Source organism: Quercus robur, chromosome 6 (genome assembly GCF_932294415.1).
Source record: "Quercus robur chromosome 6, dhQueRobu3.1, whole genome shotgun sequence".
Lineage (NCBI taxonomy): Eukaryota > Viridiplantae > Streptophyta > Magnoliopsida > Fagales > Fagaceae > Quercus > Quercus robur.
The window spans coordinates 25,594,330-25,615,575 of record NC_065539.1 but is presented as its reverse complement, the minus strand read 5'-3'; the positions used below and the strand labels follow the sequence as shown (position 1 = coordinate 25,615,575).

The following is a 21,246-nucleotide window of genomic DNA, read 5'->3' as shown; positions in this document are numbered from 1 at the left end:
AATACTTGAATTCGATAAGCCTGAATTAAAAAAAAAAAAATTAAAGCTATAAAGTAATTCATCCACTATTTGAGCAACTGAGAAAAAAAAAATTCATAGACAGGACTCTTAATTAACAATGACATGCATGCAGCTCTATTTTCCATTTATATATGTTGTTGCCCTAGTAATAACTCTGCATCCAGTCCATCCCCACTATGATGTAATGTGTATGAATTCTTACTTTCTTACTTTCTTTCTTTCTCATAAATAAAAGAAAATTTCAGAAACTTTTATTTATTTATCCTTCATCCAGATTCTTCCGTAGTTGAATTAGTGCAACTAATACTAAGCCAAAGTCGGCCAACTTAATTTGATCCAAACCGTCCTACCAAAACATGGGGCCTATAAATATAATCCTATTGACCATAAATTAATTATCCCCATCGTTGCACTATCCCCATCGTTATATCTTCACCACCTAAATTAATTATTGACCGTGTCGTATGCCTAGGGCTAGGGGTATGGCCCAACCATGACGATTCTTCAAAACATCATGGGAGAAGTTTTGAGAAGCTTGCACACATTATTGCAGTCTGCTTCATTATATATACATATATAATACAAAGGATGGAAAAAAAATGCATGCTTTTGTTCAATGCACACGCTCGCTCGTCAAGATTAATAGGAGAAGAGAGAGAGTACAGCTAAAATTTCCTGCTAATTAATGGAGGGGTGGAAGCTGTACTCCCTCGCTTCTCCTGCTTATTTTTGATGAAATTCTACATTTATCCTCTCTCTCTCGCGAACCCATACACATACAAACAGATGTACTATGCACTCTCTGGTTGCATTACAATTTCATGCAAAAAAGATTTTGTCCAAGTTGCAAAAGGTGGACTGTTGTTCATCAAAGCGCGCTGAAATAAGTAGTAGGGATTTTTTATATATGGTAGAATGCAGTAATAATACTTTTTTCCCATATAAATTAATTTATTATCTTTTTTGCTGCTTCTGCTACTAATTTAAGTGGTGCTACCATTTTTTGCATCTCTTTTAGCCTTTGTGTTTCGATTGTTAGCCAAGGTATACCTTTGTATCATTGACCCGAACAGATCAAGGGATGTTAATTAATTTACAAGCCTTCAATCCTTCCAGCAAAGTATAAGGAAATTCCGGTGTCTTTACTTTTTTTCTTTTTAGTAGGGAAAAAAAAATTGCTATTCTAGATCCTTCTTCCTTGTAGTTAGAGAACTTCAAACCCCCACCTTTGCTTCTGTTGCTGTTATATATGCACTGAATAGCAGATATGGGTTCTGTCCTGTGTGTGCTGTCCTGATATGGGTTGAGCTGACTTTGGGTTGTATAGATTAGGGTCATGGGGGTTTTGGACTTCAGGTCTTTTTGCATAGTGGTTGATCCATTGTTAATATTTTCATTTCTTTCCGATTGGAACAGTATAAATATTAATTTCATTTCAGTAGCTAAACCAATATATGTAACTCATTTGTTTCATCTAGACTAAAATTTCAATATGTTCTAACATGTTCTGGCTGTTTTAGCTTGTACATAAATTTCCATTAGTACAAGTTCATCAACCACTTTTTTTTTTTTTTTTTTTTCCTTCTGTTTCTTTTACTCTTTTTTTTTTTTTTTTAATCTCTTTTCTCTTATTCTCTTCTTTATGGCTTGATCTCTATTTATGTTGATGATGAGCTATGTTTATTAATTTCTAAATTAATTTTTTCTTTATGTGGATGTGGTATTTAATTTGGATTATGTAATAGGATTTATAAGCTTCTTTATCATGTAATGATAATGTTAAGGATGAGTTACTCATTAATTAAAAAAATATCAAATTTGAGCTCAAGTTTAAGATCAACAAGTAAATCTATATCTACTATAAAACTGAAGCATCTACCTTTTTTTTTTTTTTACTCTTTTTTAACTTCCTGAGTACTTACTATGTAGGATTTAAAGCCCCCATAATTTTTCACGTTATCATCAAGTCTATTTTTTTTATTAATTAAATTTGTAGGTTAAGTTTTTACTTACTACCCAATAAGAGCTCTCTCGCCCTCCTCGATAAACCCTTCTTTTCTGCTTACCTTCCTCTCTGTCTGACAAACCATGGGAAGGGGCAACGATGAAGAAACCAGGTTTCTCAACAACTGAATCCAGATCGTATGCTATTGTTTTTCTCTAATTTGTCAAAGGCACACCTATATAATCAAAGAGTCAGACCAAGGCAACTGACTCTTTGTTTTCTCCTCGCTTTATAATGGTCCTCAAGTCCCATCAGACTTCTCTCTTATTATTCTTTAATATTCTTGTTTATTTGCTGGCTTTGTTCTGCAATCTTTTTCTGACAATTCTTTGCAGCCCTCAAACCTTTTAGGCAAGCACATAGAGGCAAAGAACCCACTCTCAATGACTCTATTAGGTTCCCTACATAATTTTGATTTATGCTTCTTCTTTTTTTTTTTTTTTGGTTTGTTTTCCGTGAAATACCGTATATCTTTTATTTTTCTTCTCGGGATGTATTTGAATTTTGATCAACAATTTTCTGATATTGTTGAGAAGAGCATCACCCTTTGATTTGTATTGTATGTATAGAATTTTGTCTTAGACGCAATTAATGATAAGGTTTTTTTGTATTTGTTTAAGGGAGCAACCAGCTTGTGCTAACCAGAAGAAAAGAAAGCATGGACAAGCCATTCATGGACTAGGCCCCCCCCACCCTCTAAATTTTTTTTTTTATAAATAATATAATTATATAACTATATATTTAGATTCTAATTTTAGTAACTTCGTGATTCAATGAAATTACATTTTGTCTCTTTTATTGGTCATTATAAGAGAAATGCTACAGTTACAAACTTTTTTACAATGTTTTTACAGATTATTAAGGTAGCAAATTTTTATTTGTTTGCATTTGGATCCACCACTTACATCACTTTTTCACTTACTAATAACTACTAACCACAAGAAAATTTTGTAGATTTAGTATTTTCCTCATTTTAAAGTCTATTAAAAAATTTATAGATCTAAAATCTAAAATATATATATATATATATATATATATATATATATATATATACAAGCCCAAAATATTAGCCCAATAACAAAAATTACCAATAGGCAATAGCGTAGCTAAAAACAAATTTGAGACTAATCAACTAATTTTACCAAAAACAAACAACTTAGCCCTTTAAAAAACTTTAAACAAAATAATTTTATCCTTACTAACAAAAGACACTCTTTACACACACAACAAAATAATAATAGAAGAAAACCTTTACCGGCTAAGCAATAGAGCCGAAAGCCAAAACCATGGCATATAGCTAACAATAAAACCGTCCTCCCTAACTCCAAGTCTTGGCTCCGTCCCTGGAAGAAAGCATAGAATGATGGGCTGTTATGTTTGTTATTTTTATTCTGTTTTCATTAAATTTTGGCATAAATATTAATAGATTCTTATCTTGTTTTGTGACATAAGGTAATTTCAAAAGTGGAATTACATGATGATAGAACAAAGCAGAAGGCCATGAAAGCCGCCTGTAGCCTTTCAGGTATAGTTTTTTTTTGGTTTTGTAATGCTTTTCAAAGTATGTACTTGGTTATGTGATGGCAGGGCTTATCTTCCAATTTAATGATTAATTGTGACATATAAAAGAGTCAATCATGAAGGCTTCAGTTGCAGTAGTAAACTTAAGATGGTACTTAATATTTCATGTCTTTTACCCAAATTATGAACTTGAAGCATGGGAATGTTTTTTGTTGTTAATTTGTGATGATTGTGACCCCTCAAATTTTAGTAAAGACAACATTCTTGATGGTTGTGATGTCAAAGCTTACTTCTTTATATTTTTCATTTCATTTTTACGATTTTGTAGAAATTTAGAAGGCTATTTTGGCGTTACATTGAAGAAGAATGTTCCTGAGAACAATAGGTTTTTGTTGAAGTCTGATGAGAAGAAGGGTAAAGGGAGTTTTGAGAAATTGGAGAGTTTGTCGACGAAAGCGGATGCTAGTTTAGGACCTTAGGTAGTGCTTCTGAAATTGAAATATAAAATTTCTATATTCCCAAATTTTCCACTGAAGCTTAGGTTTCCATGGAAAATTTACAATTGTTGTCATTAATTTAGTTTGTGAACTCACTAATTTGTCATCCTACTAACATGACCGCAGGTTTATAATTACTATAGCAATAATAGCATGTGGGGATAATAAAGATGGCTGAGAAAGGAATAACAATATCTTCTCTTAATAGTGTAATTTTGTGTTAAAAGTTTATTTTTGTTTCTCTCTTATGATTATTATATTGGAATTATTAATTCAAAATCGTTTATAACTAATTGTACCATTGAACAAAGTTAACATATATAACTTTTGCTAATTATACAGTGTATTGCATGGGTTAGTAACTACTTTTGAATAAACTCAAGCATGACTTCATATGTTTGTGAACACTAATAAGAATACTTTCTACTATTAATATGTCGAAGGCTTTTATATATATGTATATATATATATATATATATATATATAGTAGTTAGGAATTAGGATTTTGAAAGTTTTCAAATAAGTAATTACAAGCTTTTTCGAATTTCTAGATATATCTATGATAAATTAGAGGGGTTGACCTAGGTCAAAGTCTTTTTGTGATTTTGACCAAAAAAAAAAAAAAAGTCTTTTTGTGACTATTACTTAGAAATATATATCATGATCAAATGACATAGTCTTGTGTCATGCCAAGCCAGGATATGATTTGAGAGAGGAATTTAGGTTTATTTGAACACATACACATAATATTTGAGACTAATTTGAAAAAATAAAAACCATTCATTTGAAAACTAAGTAAAATTTCAGTGTAAGAAAACCAAAAAAAAGATAAAGCAGTTTTTAAATTTTTTTTAATAATAGGCTTTTTTTACATGAATAATCCCCCCTTTTTTTTTTTAAGGTAGAAATTCCACTTACAGATGGAAAGATTTTTAGTAGGTAGACATATACAAAGTGCAGTTGACATAAATATCTATATTTTCTTTAATATAAACTCATAAAATATTCCATTTATAATGATTAAAAACTACATTATGAGCATTTTTTTAAGAAACAAACATACGCACAAGGTAGAGGGAATGAGGTTCTAACACAAAAGCACATTACGAATTCCACTCAAAAGTCATAATAACTTTTAAAGAAGGGTGAAACAAGTTATGCTTATATTATAAACATTTATGTACTTTTTTTTATGAACATTTATGTACTTGATATAATGGTTTTGGCTTGAAATAATTTTTGAAGTTTCTTATGTATTTATTTCAATGCTTGATTATTTATATATAATTTTTTATGTAGAAAATAAACTATTACAAAAAAAAAAGAAAAAAAATTGAGAAAGTATCATAATTTTTTTATAACATTTGAATTTTATCAACAATATTCTCCTCTTTTCTTCTTCTAATTTTGTGAAACCTTTGCCTTTTTATTTTCCTTTTCCCCCTAATAGTGTATTCAACGGTAAGAGACTTTACCAGTTGAGTTAATAAGAACAACCTGAGCACTAAATATTGTAAACTATAATTGACATTGATATAATACGTTTCTCTCTTTTTGTCAAATCAAATTTCATGAGTAACATAGATAATAGATTATTAATTATACCAAGAAGAAAATTTAATTTAAGAAAAAAAGAGGATTATGGGAGATGTAATAAGCATTACTTAATTTTAAATTTAGTTTTTTAAATTTCCCTTTCTCGACCCCCTTAGTCTAAACCTTAATTTAGTATAGTTTGGATGTATAAGAGTTCATGGTAATCACCATTTCATAGAGTCAAACATAAACTTTGTCCCTCTCTATGGCATCCATATTTAAAAAAAATCCTAATTTGCTTACTTTCACTTCCTTCTCATTTTCAAAGAAAAACCTTCAAATTATATATATATATATATATATATATATATATATATATATATAAATATATATAAATGGAAAGCATTCTCTTTTTATTTAGGCATAAAACATTTTCTACAAATTGTTTTTGTAATTTTCGTAATTTCTAATACAAGAAAATGAAGTTTATTGAACAAAATTTGAAAATTACAAAAATAAAAAATTATTAAAAGAAAAATTTTAAATTGTATATTCTATCCTACATTAGTTTACCAAACTCACTTTGATCTCTTCAATTTACTCTCACTAAATTGGTAAAATACACCAAAGGATCAATTAGTGAGATTTTTATCTTTTCAAGCTTAATTAAGAAAATTAGTGAGTATACAAATGATGGATTTGTTAAAAAAATTATGGTAACTATTGCTTAGGTAAGCTTTTAGATTATAATTTTGTTTATGTCTATTTACACATGGACGGTTATGAATACAAATTCATTTTTGTTTGGGATCATGTGATTGTGTTTGTTAGATTGACTCATACTTATATATATAATCGTAAGTATATTATTTTCTTTTTTTGTTATGATGCTTTAATTATCATTATTGTGTGATTAATTAGTTTAATAATATTCTTGTCATGTATTTGCATGATCCCAAATGTTGATAAAGTTGAAAAATAGGTGATGTCACTACAAAAAAATTGTCATGTCCCAGTGTATTTGCATGATCCCAAGTCGGTATGACAGTGTAGGTAGTGGGTCACTGTAATAAGGGCTTACTTAGGTTGTTGGCGGCGGTATGATGTTGGTAGTGGTGAGGTTGGGTCAAGTTTGAGATGCTTCTGTCTTTCTTGTAAACTTTTGTTTGGTTTGGTTGTATTTGGTATGGTTGGATTGGTTTTGGTTTGGGTGTGATATGAGTTAGTTTGCTGGGTAGTTTGTTGTGATTTTGGTGTGGTTTTTGGTTGATTATATAATGTCCTATTTTACAATAAATGAACTGAAGAAGAAGAAAAAGAAGCGGCGACATCGACATATTGGTGTACAAAAAGAAACGAGTTGCCCTGTCATATCGGCCTGGAGCTGTCGACTATTGGCCGGAGCCGTCCCTCGATCTGTCTCTCATATCCCTCTCGGTCTCTCGGTCTTCCTCTCGGTCTCTTGATCTCTTTTTCTCCCTCTTAGTTAGTTATCGATGGGTTAGGTTGGGTTTCTATTCGTGTTCTTCTGGTTTGCTTTTTTTTTTTTGAAGCCATTCTGGTTTGCTATTTTAATTTATGGATTTTTAAAATTTTTTTAAATTAAGAAATAAATATTAAATTAGGGTCAAAACTAACGGTAAGAATGGATGGAATGTTAATGGAGGGCTGAATTGAGGAGGATTGAAACTTAGAGAACTGAAATGACAAAATGCAAATTTAGAGGATTGAAATGAAAAGTTGTGAAACTTAGAGGGTGAGTTTTGCATTTTGGCCTTATTTTAATGAGTAGAATAGGAAAATAAAAGTTGGGATGCTGGAGTACTATAAAATTGTATTATATAATTGATAAAATTACTTTTTGAGATGGTAAAATAAGATAGGATAGAATTTGAAACTTAGAGAACTGAAATGACAGAATGCAAATTTAGAGGATTGAAATGAAAAGTTGTGAAATTTAGAGGGTGAGTTTTGCATTTTGGCATTATTTTAATGAGTAGAATATGAAAATAAAAGTTAAGATGCTGGAGTACTGTAAAATTGTATTATATAATTGATAAAATTACTTTTTAAGATGATAAAATAAGATAGGATAAAATTTTCGATGGGAGATGATAGGAGGGGAAAAAACAAAACCCAAAAAAAAGCGGGTGGTCCGTCCAAATCGCTACTACTTCAGTAGTCACTACTGCACGAGACCAATAACCGGCACGTGACCGTTGCCAAATGGGAAAGGATGTCCCATGAACCGGTAGCAGCCGGTAGGCAGGTCCCGGTTGATGAAATATTTTCTTGGTTCCAGAGAATAGGAGAAATAGTCGATGTGGGTTTGCTTTGGGTTTTATTTATCCAGCAGCAAATAAGCTGACCGAAGAAGGACTCAAATCTGTGAAAGTAAAAACCAAAAACAGTAACAAATAATAATGACAACAGGGGTTGCAGAGAAAGAGGGTGGTGTTACTCTTGAACACTTGAGGAAGAGAATGGCGGAGTTTGCAAAGGAAAGGGACTGGGATCAGTTTCATAGCCCAAGAAATCTCCTTTTGGCTCTGGTAACCCTAAAATCTCTCTCAACTTTCATTTGATTACATGAACCTGTTCATTTATCACTCATTCATTGTTTTTGTCTTGTACTCTATTGTCTAGGAGTATTTTTTTTTTATAAGATTCCAAACAGCTGTTTGATCAGTTTTATGAAAAATTATAAAAATTAAAACTTTTATGAAGTTCAACATTAAAAGCAAGGAACTTTTTTTATGCAGATTCAGAAGGGAAAACAAAATCTCAAGAATTACTGGGATAACAATGGATCAACACTTAGACCTAGTATAAATCTATCTCTCTCGTTTAAATAATAATTTTTTCCATGCCTAATAATGGCATTAATCCCATAAGCCCATTACAGATTCTGGGTAATCTTCTTAAATATATTGTATTGTATGAGGTTTTGGAAACATATTACAATTTTATAGTCCATTCAACTTTAAAAGGAAATGGTGGCAGCAAAACTCTGATCTGCTACGGCCAAGGGCAATGTCTCCTTCTCCGACTATGAATACTAATCTATTTTCTCAAACCCACATGTGTGTTTGGCATGTTGACCCTTTGGAGATCTTGGCCTTTCTATTAACATAAATATGTTTCCAATTGCTTTCTTTAAGACCCAATTCCAGGTTTTCGTTATAGAGTGAATCTATGAAAGTCCAGCTTGTATTTTTGGGAACTGTACCATAGAACAACAATGTAATAGAAGCAAATAAGCAACTGCATTGGCTTCTATCATTTTATTCTTTTGTCTGCTACTTTTGAATAGCTTAAATAGCTTAAAGTACATAAATGGAGGTTCAAAATGGCATTTGCAGGCCATAAAATCACAGATATATGAAAGAATTAATGTACATTTTGTGTAATAGTTGTCTCATGTGATAACAAAACCCCACTTGAGTGCCTTGCTCAGAAAGGTATAGAGGTTTCATAGCTAACCTTTTGATTCCCTTTACTATTTTACTGTATCTTATCTAGGTGTACTTTGTATGTTTCAGGTGGGAGAAGTAGGAGAGCTGTCGGAGATATTTCAGTGGAAAGGAGAGGTTCCAAGAGGACTGCCTGATTGGAAGGACGAAGAAAAGCAACACCTTGGTGAAGAGCTATCAGATGTCTTGCTCTACCTTGTCAGGCTTTCTGACATATGTGGTATTGATCTTGGTAAAGCTGCACTTCATAAGCTTGAGCTCAATGCCATTAAATACCCAGTCATGCTTTCCAAGGGCTCATCTAAAAAATACACGCAAATCAACGCAGCAGACGATGACATTGGTAATCGTGGTGCTACAGGCATCAGCAACAGTGATAGCAGCAAAAGCAACACTGGTGTTTGATCTTTCTTTTTTTTTTTTTTTGGGGTCTGTTTTTTGGTCCTTGACTTATTCATGCCGATCTCTTTTTAGGTTCCTAAAGTTATCCTTTTTGTTTTTATTTAAATTTTAACATGAATCTCATATATTGTCTTGTAGTACTAGGCTTTTGGATGTGTCATGTATGTATAATCTGTTTTCTTGATTTTGTGGGGGAATAGAATAGAATGGATGGTTGGGGTGTGCAATAGCCTAATAGCATATAAAAAAGTCTAGATATACCCAAAAAAAAAAAAAAAAAAAAAATTTGACATACACAGGAGTAACTAGGAAGTCTTTGACCACACTAAATTTTCACAATTTTGCCGCAACGTTCCAAGGGCTCTCATCTAAAAAAATTACACGCAAATCTACGCAGCAGAAATGACAATGGTAATTGTGGTGCTACGGGCATCAGCAACAGTGACAGCAGCAAAAGCAACAGTGATGGTGTTTGATCTTTTTTTTTTTTTTTTTTGGGTCCTTGACTTATCCATTCCGATCTCTTTTTAGGTTCCTAAAGCTATCCTTTTTGCTTTTATTTTAATGATAACATGAATCTCATAATTTGTCTTGTAGGACTAGCTTTTGGACTACAGTTTTAATGGATGTATGTAAATCTGTTTTCTTGATTTTGTGGGGGAATAGAATAGAATATATGGTTGGGGTGTGCAAGAACCTAATAGCATATAAAAAAAGTCCAGATATACAAAATAAAATAAATAAAATAAAATAAGGAGACATATATAGGTTATCAGTGGGAGTAACTAGTAAGTCTAGCGCTACACTAATTTTCATAACTTTACCACAATTTTGTCATGTGAAGGGTTGTAAGTGGTAGAATTTTGGATTTATCATTTTATTTTCACCACTTACAACTTAACATGTGATAAAATTGAAGTAAAATTGTGAAAATTATGTGGTGCTAGACTTACTTTATCATGGAAGGAAAAAAAGGGTGACGGGGACATGCAAATGTGAAAAATGTTGTCAAATTTTGTATATAAATCATTACTCAGAGGTTGACAGGGGCCTGATTGGATTTGCATTAGCTTACTTTGCTTGGTGTTTTGTGACTGGAGAACTGCTTGCAGCTGTGTGACTCAGGCGTATCCTGCTGCCAGGCTAGTGGCGATTTCTGTGGGATATTAAGCAGGTTGGAGGGTACATGTTAGTAAAACCTTGTTATATATATTTGTTTTATACGAGTTTTTGTCTTATTTTTCTTTTTTATTTCTTTATTTATTTTTGGGAATGATTATGGTTGCTAGATGATTTCTTTTTAGTCCACTTGTACCTTCCACCGTTTAAATATCTTGTTATTAAAAATTTAATTAAAAACATTAGGGATATATCTCAAGAACAAAGTTTTCCTCTTCAAACTCTTCATATATCAAATAAATCGATTTATTTTATGTGAATTTTGAAAATTTAATTATTGGATTGCATGTTTCTTATATTTTTACTATGCATGTCATGGTAATTGATATTTGATTTTCTTGAAATTTTGCAAACATAGAGGATATAATAAGAACATACAATTTATCAGTTAGATTTTTAAAATCCACACCCAATAGAAAATATATGAGTAGTTTGAAACTTTGAATGATTTCTCTTTAAACTAATTTGAAGAGAAATATTTTCCATAAACCAATAAATCTTGTTATTTGATAGACATTTAAAAAAAATTATAATAGTTTTATTTGTTAACAAGATTTAAACGAAAGACCAAATTGACTTATTGTTAACTAAATAGCCTTTAAATAATAGATTTAAACTTTTAAAGTTCTTGTCTAATTTTCTAATAACTTAGAGTATTCACACAATGTTTAGCAAAGTTTTTACCAATTTAAAAATTGGACTGGACCGGCCAATTCAACTTAGATTGGTCTAGTCAAAATGGTTTTGTGACCGTTTTAGTTTTTAAAAGTAAAACCATGAAAGTTTTAGCTATTTTCTAATTGGAACATGTTTTCTATTTTAATTATTAACTTATTCACTTACATTTGCATCCTACTCGCTTACATTTATACCATTAATAATGTATGTGATACTTAGGTTGAATATTTTCAATTCAAACTTGACCCAACTTAAGCTTCAAAATAAATTTATAACCCAACCTAGCTCATGAACTTACAAAAAAACCAATTCAAGGCATTTTGTTGGGTTGGGTTTGTTAGGTTGGTAGGTTGAATGTACCACCTCTAAGCCTGGGTGTCATGACCAATGGGTTCGTAGTGCAAAACCCTTCATTGTCGATTTTGGACCAAATCATAACTCTGTTGAAGTAAGGGGAACAAAGTTTTGAATACAGTTTCAATTTCCTATTCCAGTGCATTGATGGTGCAAGTAACCTCCTATTTTGTATCACTTTAAACTCTAGCCTAAACTGTTGTTCCAGCTAAATTTTGATATTCTGGCCAAAATATGTGTTTCAAACTAAAAAAGGTTGCTGATCTTCTTGTAAAATCTAACCATTCATAATGAAATGAATATCTTTTATCACATCTTCGATATTAAATCAAAAATTAACTAAGGTTATTTTAGTATATATTTAAAATATTAATAATGTAACAAAATCTGAACCATCCATTTAATTATGATTTTTTAGGATTTCAAAATCCCAAAAATATTAATAATCTAAAAAATATAAAATATTCCCTTATGATGGAAAAGGGGGAGGGGAAAATAAAGGGGATTTTGGGTGGGTTGTTGGTTAGGAGGGGAAAGTGAGGGGTTTAAGTGGGGCTTGACTATTTTTTGCTTGGACTCACCAAATTCCTATCCCTCGGTTTGGGGAGAAAATGGGGAGAGCAGAGGGGACTAAATAGGAAATAACCCTTCTAAAGTAAGGTTGTCCACAGATCAGGTCAGATTGGGTTTGGGCTCAACTCGTAACTGACTCAACTAGATCAAGTGGAGCAAGAATACACCTGCCACGGACCAACACTAGGCATAGATCGAGTTAGTTTTGGCTCGGGTGGACAACGATCGGTTTTAGAAGAAATTGCCAAAGTAGTGGAGACGAGATTTCGTCAGATATCAATGAGATCTCTCGTAGATCTCAAATGATCTGGTCTAGATCTCGCTAAATCTCAATGAGACCTCGTCGGATCTTGACGAGATCTTGCTGGATCTCGACAGATCTAGTCCAGATCCGAATGAGATCTCAACAAATTTAAGGCTGAGAGAGAGAGAGGGGATGGCAGTTTCCAATGATACAAGATTAAGTCGGTTCGATTTTCGTTGAGTTTCAAAACCCAAACCGTCACTTGACTTGCACTCCTCAAGTCTTGATGCCGGAGACTCGCCATTGACCACTAGCTACTTGAATCAAGTTGGTTTCAATTTGGGTGGCTCTAGGTTGATCGATTTTGTCAGGCGTCAATCTAAACCCATCTCCTCCTTCCACTGTGTCGTTATTGTGTGTGTATTTTCTTTTTTCGTTTCTTTTTAAACCTAAATGGTTAGGGTATGTTTGGTAACTGTTTTTTCCCCTTATTTTCTGTTTTCAAAACAATTTTCTATTTTTGAAACTAAAAAATTTGTTTGGCAACCGAAAATGGATTGAAAACAAAAACTGTTTTCAAAACTCAATTTGTGAAGAAAACTGAAAACATGCAAAATGCTCTTTTTAGTTTCTAATTTTCAAAATTTAATGAAACACGCATTTAATTTAATGAATCTATCTCATTTACTGAGTTAGCATTAGAGTTCAAATCCTAATAATAACATATTTTAGTATTTTTTTTTTCTTCAAAAAATATCTTTTTAATTTCAACTAACCAAACATGTTTTTGATTTAAAAAATACAAGAAAATTGTTTTTTCTTTATATTCCCAAAAACAAGTTTTTGAAAATAGAAAACAAACAATGTTACCAAACATAATCTTAGTTTTTTTCCCCAACATTAGGAGTTTTTTAAATTTATTTTTCTTTTAAACTATTTAAAAATATATCTAATAAGGGTATAAGAGTAAATTTATATAAATTACATTTTCTATCCATTCATTTTTCTGCTCGACCCAACAAAATTTTCTATCCTCCTAACCAAAATTGCATAAGGGAAAAATAATATTTTATTTCCTCCCATCATTTTTCATACCTTCACTTTTCCATCCTCAACTAAAAAGAGCACTGACATAGGACTATAGGAGATTTCGAGATAAGAATGATCTTAAATCATGGAAGGTATAAGAAGATTTTTGACACAAGTTATTTATTATCTTTTTTTGTCATTTTGGAATTTTGTAAGCAAGGAGGGTATTAGAAGAACATGTAATCTAATAGTGAATTTGTCAAAATTCACATCCAATAAAAAAAATATTAGAACGTAACATTTTTTAAAAATTTCATTTGTTGTGACTTGAATCTAGCCCTACTCATATATACAATTAAATGTTGAGCTATAGTGGTGATAGTGAGGCATTTATAAATTTTAGTTTTTTTACTAAACTTTGTTGAGCTTGATGCAAGGGCTTTTGAATTGATTATAGCTAAATTTGGCTACAAGGGAGAAATGGAGAGATGGATGTGAATGCTTTTATATTGATACCCAACTTTCATTTGGTTACTAGTATTATGCCCGTGTGATGCACGACTTAATAAAAAATATTTTAATAATATAATTAAATTGAATAACAAATAATAAAAAAGTTATATGGAAAATGTATATTATGCAAGTTCAAGTTTGGTATTTTTTATTCAAAGACCAAATATTATAAAATATTTTCAAAACTATGGCAATTTGTTAAAATAGTATAACAATTATTAATGAAATCTCTTTCTCTCTCTCCCTCATATATATATATATATATATATATATGACACTTAAAAATTTTGACATTATAGGGAGACACTTTTCTTTTTAATTAAAGGGAAATACTAAATATAAGTATCTAGACCCACCAAGTTACCACAATCAAGATAATTTTTTTAAAAATAGATAAATCTAGGTACATAAAGAGAAGAAAACAAAAATTGTATTGCAATATAAATGTAAAAGTTTACATATAAATTATTAGTCATAGTCATTTTAATGTTGCCATAAGTGAGGAAATAATTTGCATAGTCAATTAAGAACACTAAATAAAAAATTATATCAATAATTAAAATAAATTTCATTATCTAAATTGTTAAAAATCATAGAATTCAAGAAATAATTGAATTACGAATAATAGAAATTCAATAAAAAAGAAGATAGCTCTTCTCACATAAATCTCCTAATATAATTGATGATTTAATGGTGATAGAATTTCTTGCATATATAACCAAAAAAAAAAAAAAAAGAATCCATAAAATATAAGTATCTAGACCTACCAAGTTACCACAATCAAAATAATTTTAAAAAGTAGATAAATCTAGGTACATAAAGAGAAAATAAAAATTGTATTGCAATGCAAATGTAAAATTTTACATATAAATTGCTAGTCATACTCATTTTATTGTTGTCATAAGTGAGGAAATAATCTGCACAATCAATTAAGAACACCAAATCAAATAATATTCTCAATAATTAATATGAATTTCGTTATTTAAAATTTTAAAAAATCATAGAATTAAAGCAATAATTGAACTACACTAATAGAATAATAGAAACCCAATAAAAAAAGAAGATAGCTCTTCTCCCATAAATCTCCTACTATAATTGATGATTTAATGGTGATAGAATTTCTTGCATGTATAACCAAAATAAGAATCCATAAAATACAAGTATTTAGACCTACCAGGCTATAACAATCAAGATAATTTAAAAAATAGATAAATCTAGGTACATAAAGAGGAAACAAAAATTTTATTGCAATGGTGGGTTCTAGTTAGCTCAACTGGTAAAGTCTCTGATGATTGTATAAGAGACCTGAGGTTCAATCCTCGCCTACACCAAAAACTGATTGGTGTCTTGGTCTAATGATAAAGAGCGATTATCAGGAGCGGACGCCATAGGTTGAAACTCTCTCAAAAAAAAAAAAAAAAATTGTATTGCAATGTACATGTAAAAGTTTACATATTAATTACCTGGCATAGCCATTTTAATGCTGCCATAAATGAAGAAATAATCAGCACAATCAATTAAGAATACTTCAATAAATAATATCAACAATTAAGATGAATTGCATTATCTAAAATATTTTTAAAAAGTATAGAATTTAAGTAATAATTGAACCGCGTTAATATAGAAATAGAAAAAAAAAAAAAAAAAAAAAAAAAAAAAAACCCTACTTCTCACATAGAGGTAATTCTTCTCACTGAAAAAGCCAAATTCTTCCTTATGTAGTTCTTCACTTAATTTTAGTTTTTTTATTGATTGATTTTAACATTCTCAAATAGTAGAGTAGAATAAAGTTGTAGTTAAGTTTTAGTTCAACTCAATTTCTATTAGATTCAAACTTACATGCTTATCTAATCAAAGTTTTCTTATGCAGATTATCAAAACAAAAAGAAGAAGATATTTTTGTTTGTGATATAAATTATTATATAGTTCTCCATTGATATCAACTCTCTTCTTCTTCTTTTTTTTTTTTTTTTTTTTTTTTTTTTTTTTTTTTTTTTTTTTTTTTGATTTGTACATTGGTATCAATTAAAAAGAAAAAATTCAATCTTATTTTATTTACACTCCTAATTTTTTTTTTTTTGAGAGGATGTAATCCTAAAAAGTTGATAAGAATAAAAGGAGTGGTGTTATCTAGAAATTAATGATAAATTGATTAGATGAAGAATTTGAATTGTAATCAAATTAAAATTATATTTACTTAAAGTTTTTTTGGAGAAGAAGATAAGAACCAAAATCTAAAAAAAAATTCTGCTTTGTACGTTAATATCAATTTTTTTATTATTATTTTAAATCTATCTTATTTGATTTGCACTCCTATAAAGTTTATAAGAATAAAAAGAGTAGTGTTATATAAAAATTAATAATAAAAGGATCAGATGAAGAATTTGAATTGTAATCAAATTGAGACTTTTATCAATTTAGAAATTATAGGAGAAGAAAATAAGAACAAATTTTTTTTTTTAATGTAAAAAAAAAAATTCTGCAATTTGGTACAGTCACTTGGCGCAACCATGACTTTTAAGCTCAACTTTTATTATATAGTATATACTAGTCGCTAATCTATGCGATGCATGGTGAAGGTTTGCATAAATATATAATATATACTAAGCAACTGTAAATGTCATTACATATTTAATAATTCTATGTATATGCTAAGCACATTACAAATGACCAATGACAAAATTGAAGAAAAAAAAATTCAAAATGATCCATTAAAAAAACAAAATCAACATTAGAATGTTTAAAATAACAAAGTTTTACATTAATAGATATACTTAATTTTCAACACATTTTGCTCCAAAAAGTTTAGTGAACAAAATCATTAATAAGGTGAAAATCACTAATAATGATGATATACCTTAAAGAAACATTAAAAATATGAAAGCAAAATGATAAATTTGACCTAATATACTTATATACATCTAAGAACTACAAAGTATTTTTTATTTCTTAACACACTTAAAAACTACCAGATTTTCAATATATGGAAAAAGAACCATGTTTCAATAAAGCTAAAAGTTTTAATACCATAATAATAACAAATTTGTATAAAAATTAATTATTATTAATGTAGGGACAATGGGCCCAAAAATATATGTTGGGCCTTGGCCTTATCTGAGGAGGCTCAATGGTCCAAGGATAGATCAATAGTAAGGAAGATGTAAGACTTTGAACTTCACGAGCCAGCTATGACTGTAAAGTTAGGTCGAGGAGGAGTATCTTCTCAACTAAACGAAGAAGGGGTTAGAAGGTGTGTTCTATTATCCAGAGTGACGTTCTAAGAAGTTTTGTTGATAAGGATATGCACTGTGAACGTACAGGACAAAATAGGAGCTGAGAAATATCTTGGGGAAAGCTATTACCATCGCATTAAATGCTCTGTAACTAACTTTTTGGCCACATTAATGAGGAAGTGATATATGAACAGTGCTTTTTAGCCTTATAGCTACCCCTCAAAGACTTCAGGAGAGTGCTAATGGGACAAGGATCAACACAAGCAATCTAATGTCCATGTGGAGGGTAGAGATGAGAAGAGAGAAGTAGTATAAAATAGGAGGAAGGTCCTAAGAGAGGGAGATCGGAACATTAAGAGAAAAACACTGTAGCAATTAAAGGTTGAACTTGTAATAAAACTTGAGAGGAAATATATAAGAACTGATCCCCTCGAATTGTGCCGAGAACAATTTTCTTTAAATTAAACTAGTCTATCTTCATTTTCTTGTCATCTGGATCTATCTTTCTTGTTGTCCAACTCATTAAAGCCTAGTTTTCCTACCCACTCTCTACAAATTCATTGTATTGAGCTTTTTGGGCCTAGACCCATCCATCCCATAGGCTGGGAATTCAAATTGTGTCCTTACAATTGGCACTGTCTGTGGGAAATTTTGGTGCCGTAGTGATTTTTTCATCCAACTATGGTAGGTTCAGGTCCGAATTTGGTGGAATCTATTAGGTCCCAACGTCAAGATCATTTCATTAATCTTGAATGCAGAAGGGACCAAGAGGTTAGTGTGCATACCACCCATACTAGCATGAGCCAGTCTCGAAGCAAGAGTCACCTTTCTCATGAGGAAAACACCAAAGCCATGCAACTGGAGATCGATCACTTAAAGAGGAAGTTGTGCCACGAACGACGAAGGCGAACTCCCTCCAATTCTGACTTCTCTTCTAACGATGAAGAGGATGGTAGCTATAGACGTAGATTAAGGAATCCTTTTAGTGAGTCTTTCTCGTATGATAAGGATTGCCACCATGAGCGTAGAAATAGGAATTCATCTTCCAAAGGCTTAGGAAATGATGCGATGAGCAGAGCGCTTAACCAAATTTCCAGATCACCTTTCACGAGCAAAATTGAGGGAGGAAGACTTCCTTGACGGTTCACCCAGCCCACATTCACCATGGACAATGGTCGAACAGACCTTGTAGAGCACGTAAGCCACTTCAACTAAAGAATGGCTGTGCACTCCAAGAATGAGGCCTTGATGTGCAAGGTGTTCCCCTCCAGTTTAGGGCCTGTGGCGATGAGGTGGTTTGATGGCCTAGGTGCAGGTTCCATTAATTCCTTTAAGGAGCTCACTTGGGCATTTGGATCTCGTTTTATCACGTGTAGTAGGGTTTCTCGGCCCTTAGATTCCCTGTTATCCATGTCCATGCGAGAAGGGGAGATCCTGAAAATGTACTTGGACAAATACTGGGAAATGTTCAATGAGATCGATGGAGACTTTAATGACGTGGCTATAAGGACATTTAAGGTCAGCCTGCCTGCCGAGCACGATTTGAGAAAGTCCTTGACCAAGAAGCCGGTAAGGAGTGTGCGTTGGCTTATGGATCGTATTGTCGAATACAAACGGGTCGAGGAAGACCAGCAGCAAGGGAAGGGAAAGGCTAAGGTTATCCCTTAGGACAAGAGGGATTTTAGGTCGGACAAATACAATAATAATAGGCCCTGAAGGGATTTTTCCGAGCAATCTGTGTCTATGGCTTCTCAGGTGGTTAACACGGTGTTCCGAGAACCAATACATCAAGCCTTGGAGAAGATCAAGAATGAGCCATACTTTAAATGGCCAAACAAGATGGGAGAAGACCCCATGAGGCACAACCAAAGTCTTCATTGCCAGTACCATCAAGAACGAGGGCATACCACCGATGACTGTAGAACTCTGTGAAATCACCTAGAACAACTAGTTAGAGATGGAAAGTTACAACAGTTTTTGTATCAGCCCAATGGTCAGGGAGACCATGCAAGATCGAGGGCTCAGGGGAATGCTTCTTCAAGGCCCCTTTTGGGCACAATTAATTTCATCTTTGCTTTCTTGGGAGAATTGGTTCTCATCCCTCTAAGGTGATGTCTGTGGCTCGGCTACCTGCCGAGGACTCTAATTCTAAGCCAAAGAGGGCTAGAATGGAGATCCGACAGGCATTGAGTTTTTCGGACTAGGACAAGATTGGAACCATATAACCACACGATGATGCTTTAGTGGTTACCCTCAAGATTGAAGGGTATGATGTGAAGAGGGTGTTTGTAGGCCGGGGTAGTGGTGCAGAGATTATGTACCCTGACTTGTACAAATGTCTGAACTTGAAGCCTGAGGATCTGACAGCCTATGATTCGCCTTTGGTAAGCTTTGATGGGAAAGTTGTCATCCCAAAGGGTCAAATTAGATTGCCCATGCAGGCAGGTTCGGAGGTAGTAGAGGTAGACTTCATTATGGTGGATGCTTATTCCCTCTACACTACCATTGTGGCAAAGCCCTGGCTCCATGCCCTAGGGGCCGTTTCTTCAACCCTGCACTTGAAAGTGAAATATCCGTCAGGGAACCAGATTGAAGAGCTTGTTGGGAGTCAATACGTGGCTAGGGAGTGCTTGGTGGCTGCGTTTATGCATCAGTCGGGAGCTGAGCCTTCAACCTCTACTGATAGGGGCTTATAGCAATCAAGGACTCTAGTGTCACCCATGGATAGGACGACTGAGGAGGCGAAGTGTGAGGATTTAGAGAAAATTGTTGTAGGTGACGATCCAGAGAAGTTCTTTCAAGTCGAAACTCAGCTGCCTCCTTAGTAAAAGGAAGAGCTGATAGAGTTTCTCAAGAGGAACATTGATGTGTTCGCGTGGAGTGCTTATGAAGCTCCTGGAGTGGATCCGAGCTTCATCTGTCATAATTTGAATGTCAATCCATTTGTCACCCCCAAAAAGGAACTGCCTCGGCGCTCATCTAAAGACCATTTTAACACTGTCAAGGATAAGGTGATGAAGCTTAAGCAAGCTGGGGGCTATTAAAGAAGTGTTCTACCCCAAGTAGTTAGCTAATATAGTAGTAGTGAAGAAGAAGACTGGAAAGTGGCAGGTATGTGTGGACTTCACAGATTTGAATAAGACCTGTCCAAAGGATCCTTCCCCATGCCTCGGATTAATCAATTAGTGGACGTAACTATAGACCATCCTTGGATGAGCTTCTTGGATGCCTTCCAGGGGTACTACCAAATACCATTAACTCTGAGCGATCAAGAGAAGATAGCTTTTGTCACTCCCACTGGAAATTACCACTACAAAGTGATGCCCTTTAGTTTAAAGAATGTCGGGGCTACCTACTAGAGGATGATGACCAGGATGTTTGAACCACAATTAGGAAAAAACATTGAGGTTTATATAGATGACATGGTGGTAAAGAGTAAGGCAAAATCCGAGCATGTTAATAACCTCGGGAATATCTTTGGGAAAGGAAACACAAGCTGCGCTTTAATGCTTCTAAGTGTTCTTTTGGTGTTGGTTCAGGAAAGTTCTTGGGGTACATGGTCACTCATCGTGGGATTGAAGTCAACTCTGGCCAAATTAAAGTAATTAATAGTTTACATCCACTTCGGAATCCTAAAGAGGTCCAGAAGTTGACAGGGATGATTGCTGCTCTAAACCGATTCATTTCCCGGTCAGCAAATAGGTGTAAGCGTTTCTTCTAGTTGCTGAACAAGTGGAGGGGATTTGAATGGACCTAGGAGTATGTCCTAGCCTTCCAACAGTTGAAGGAATATCTATCTTGGCCACCCATTATGTCCAAGCCTGAGGTAGATGAGGTTTTGTTTGCTTTCATCGTAGTAGTATCCCATGTGGTGAGCTTGGTACTGGTACGGGTTGATGGTGGTGTACAGAGGCCAATTTATTATGTGAGTAATTCACTACATGAGGCCGAGGTTCGTTACCTACCACTAGAGAAGGTCATTTTGGCA

The 21,246-nt window shown here is 32.7% G+C and overlaps 1 protein-coding gene across 3 annotated transcripts; it reads left to right on the top strand.

Annotated features, from left to right (window-relative positions):
* The first annotated feature begins 547 nt into the window (after positions 1–547).
* LOC126733374 (uncharacterized) lies at positions 548–9,639 on the top strand. 3 transcript variants are annotated; one of them, XM_050436642.1, is made up of 4 exons: positions 548–931; positions 3,479–3,551; positions 8,014–8,132; positions 9,123–9,639. In XM_050436642.1, exons 1-4 carry the CDS (start codon positions 815–817, stop codon positions 9,456–9,458), a joined length of 645 nt encoding a protein of 214 aa, XP_050292599.1. In that variant the 5' UTR covers positions 548–814; the 3' UTR covers positions 9,459–9,639. The 3 variants fall into 3 exon arrangements, with proteins under 3 accessions (XP_050292599.1, XP_050292600.1, XP_050292601.1); XM_050436643.1 differs by having other exon boundaries at positions 608–874; XM_050436644.1 differs by having other exon boundaries at positions 617–911.
* The last annotated feature ends 11,607 nt before the right edge of the window (positions 9,640–21,246 follow it).

Coding starts and splice junctions, on each gene's coding strand:
- LOC126733374 (XM_050436642.1), top strand. CDS start 815: ATGCACTCTCTGGTTGCATTACAATTTCATGCAAAAAAGATTTTGTCC. Junction 932..3,478: donor GTAGGGATTTTTTATATATG/GTAGAATGCAGT, acceptor TTGTGACATAAG/GTAATTTCAAAAGTGGAATT. Junction 3,552..8,013: donor AGCCGCCTGTAGCCTTTCAG/GTATAGTTTTTT, acceptor TAATGACAACAG/GGGTTGCAGAGAAAGAGGGT.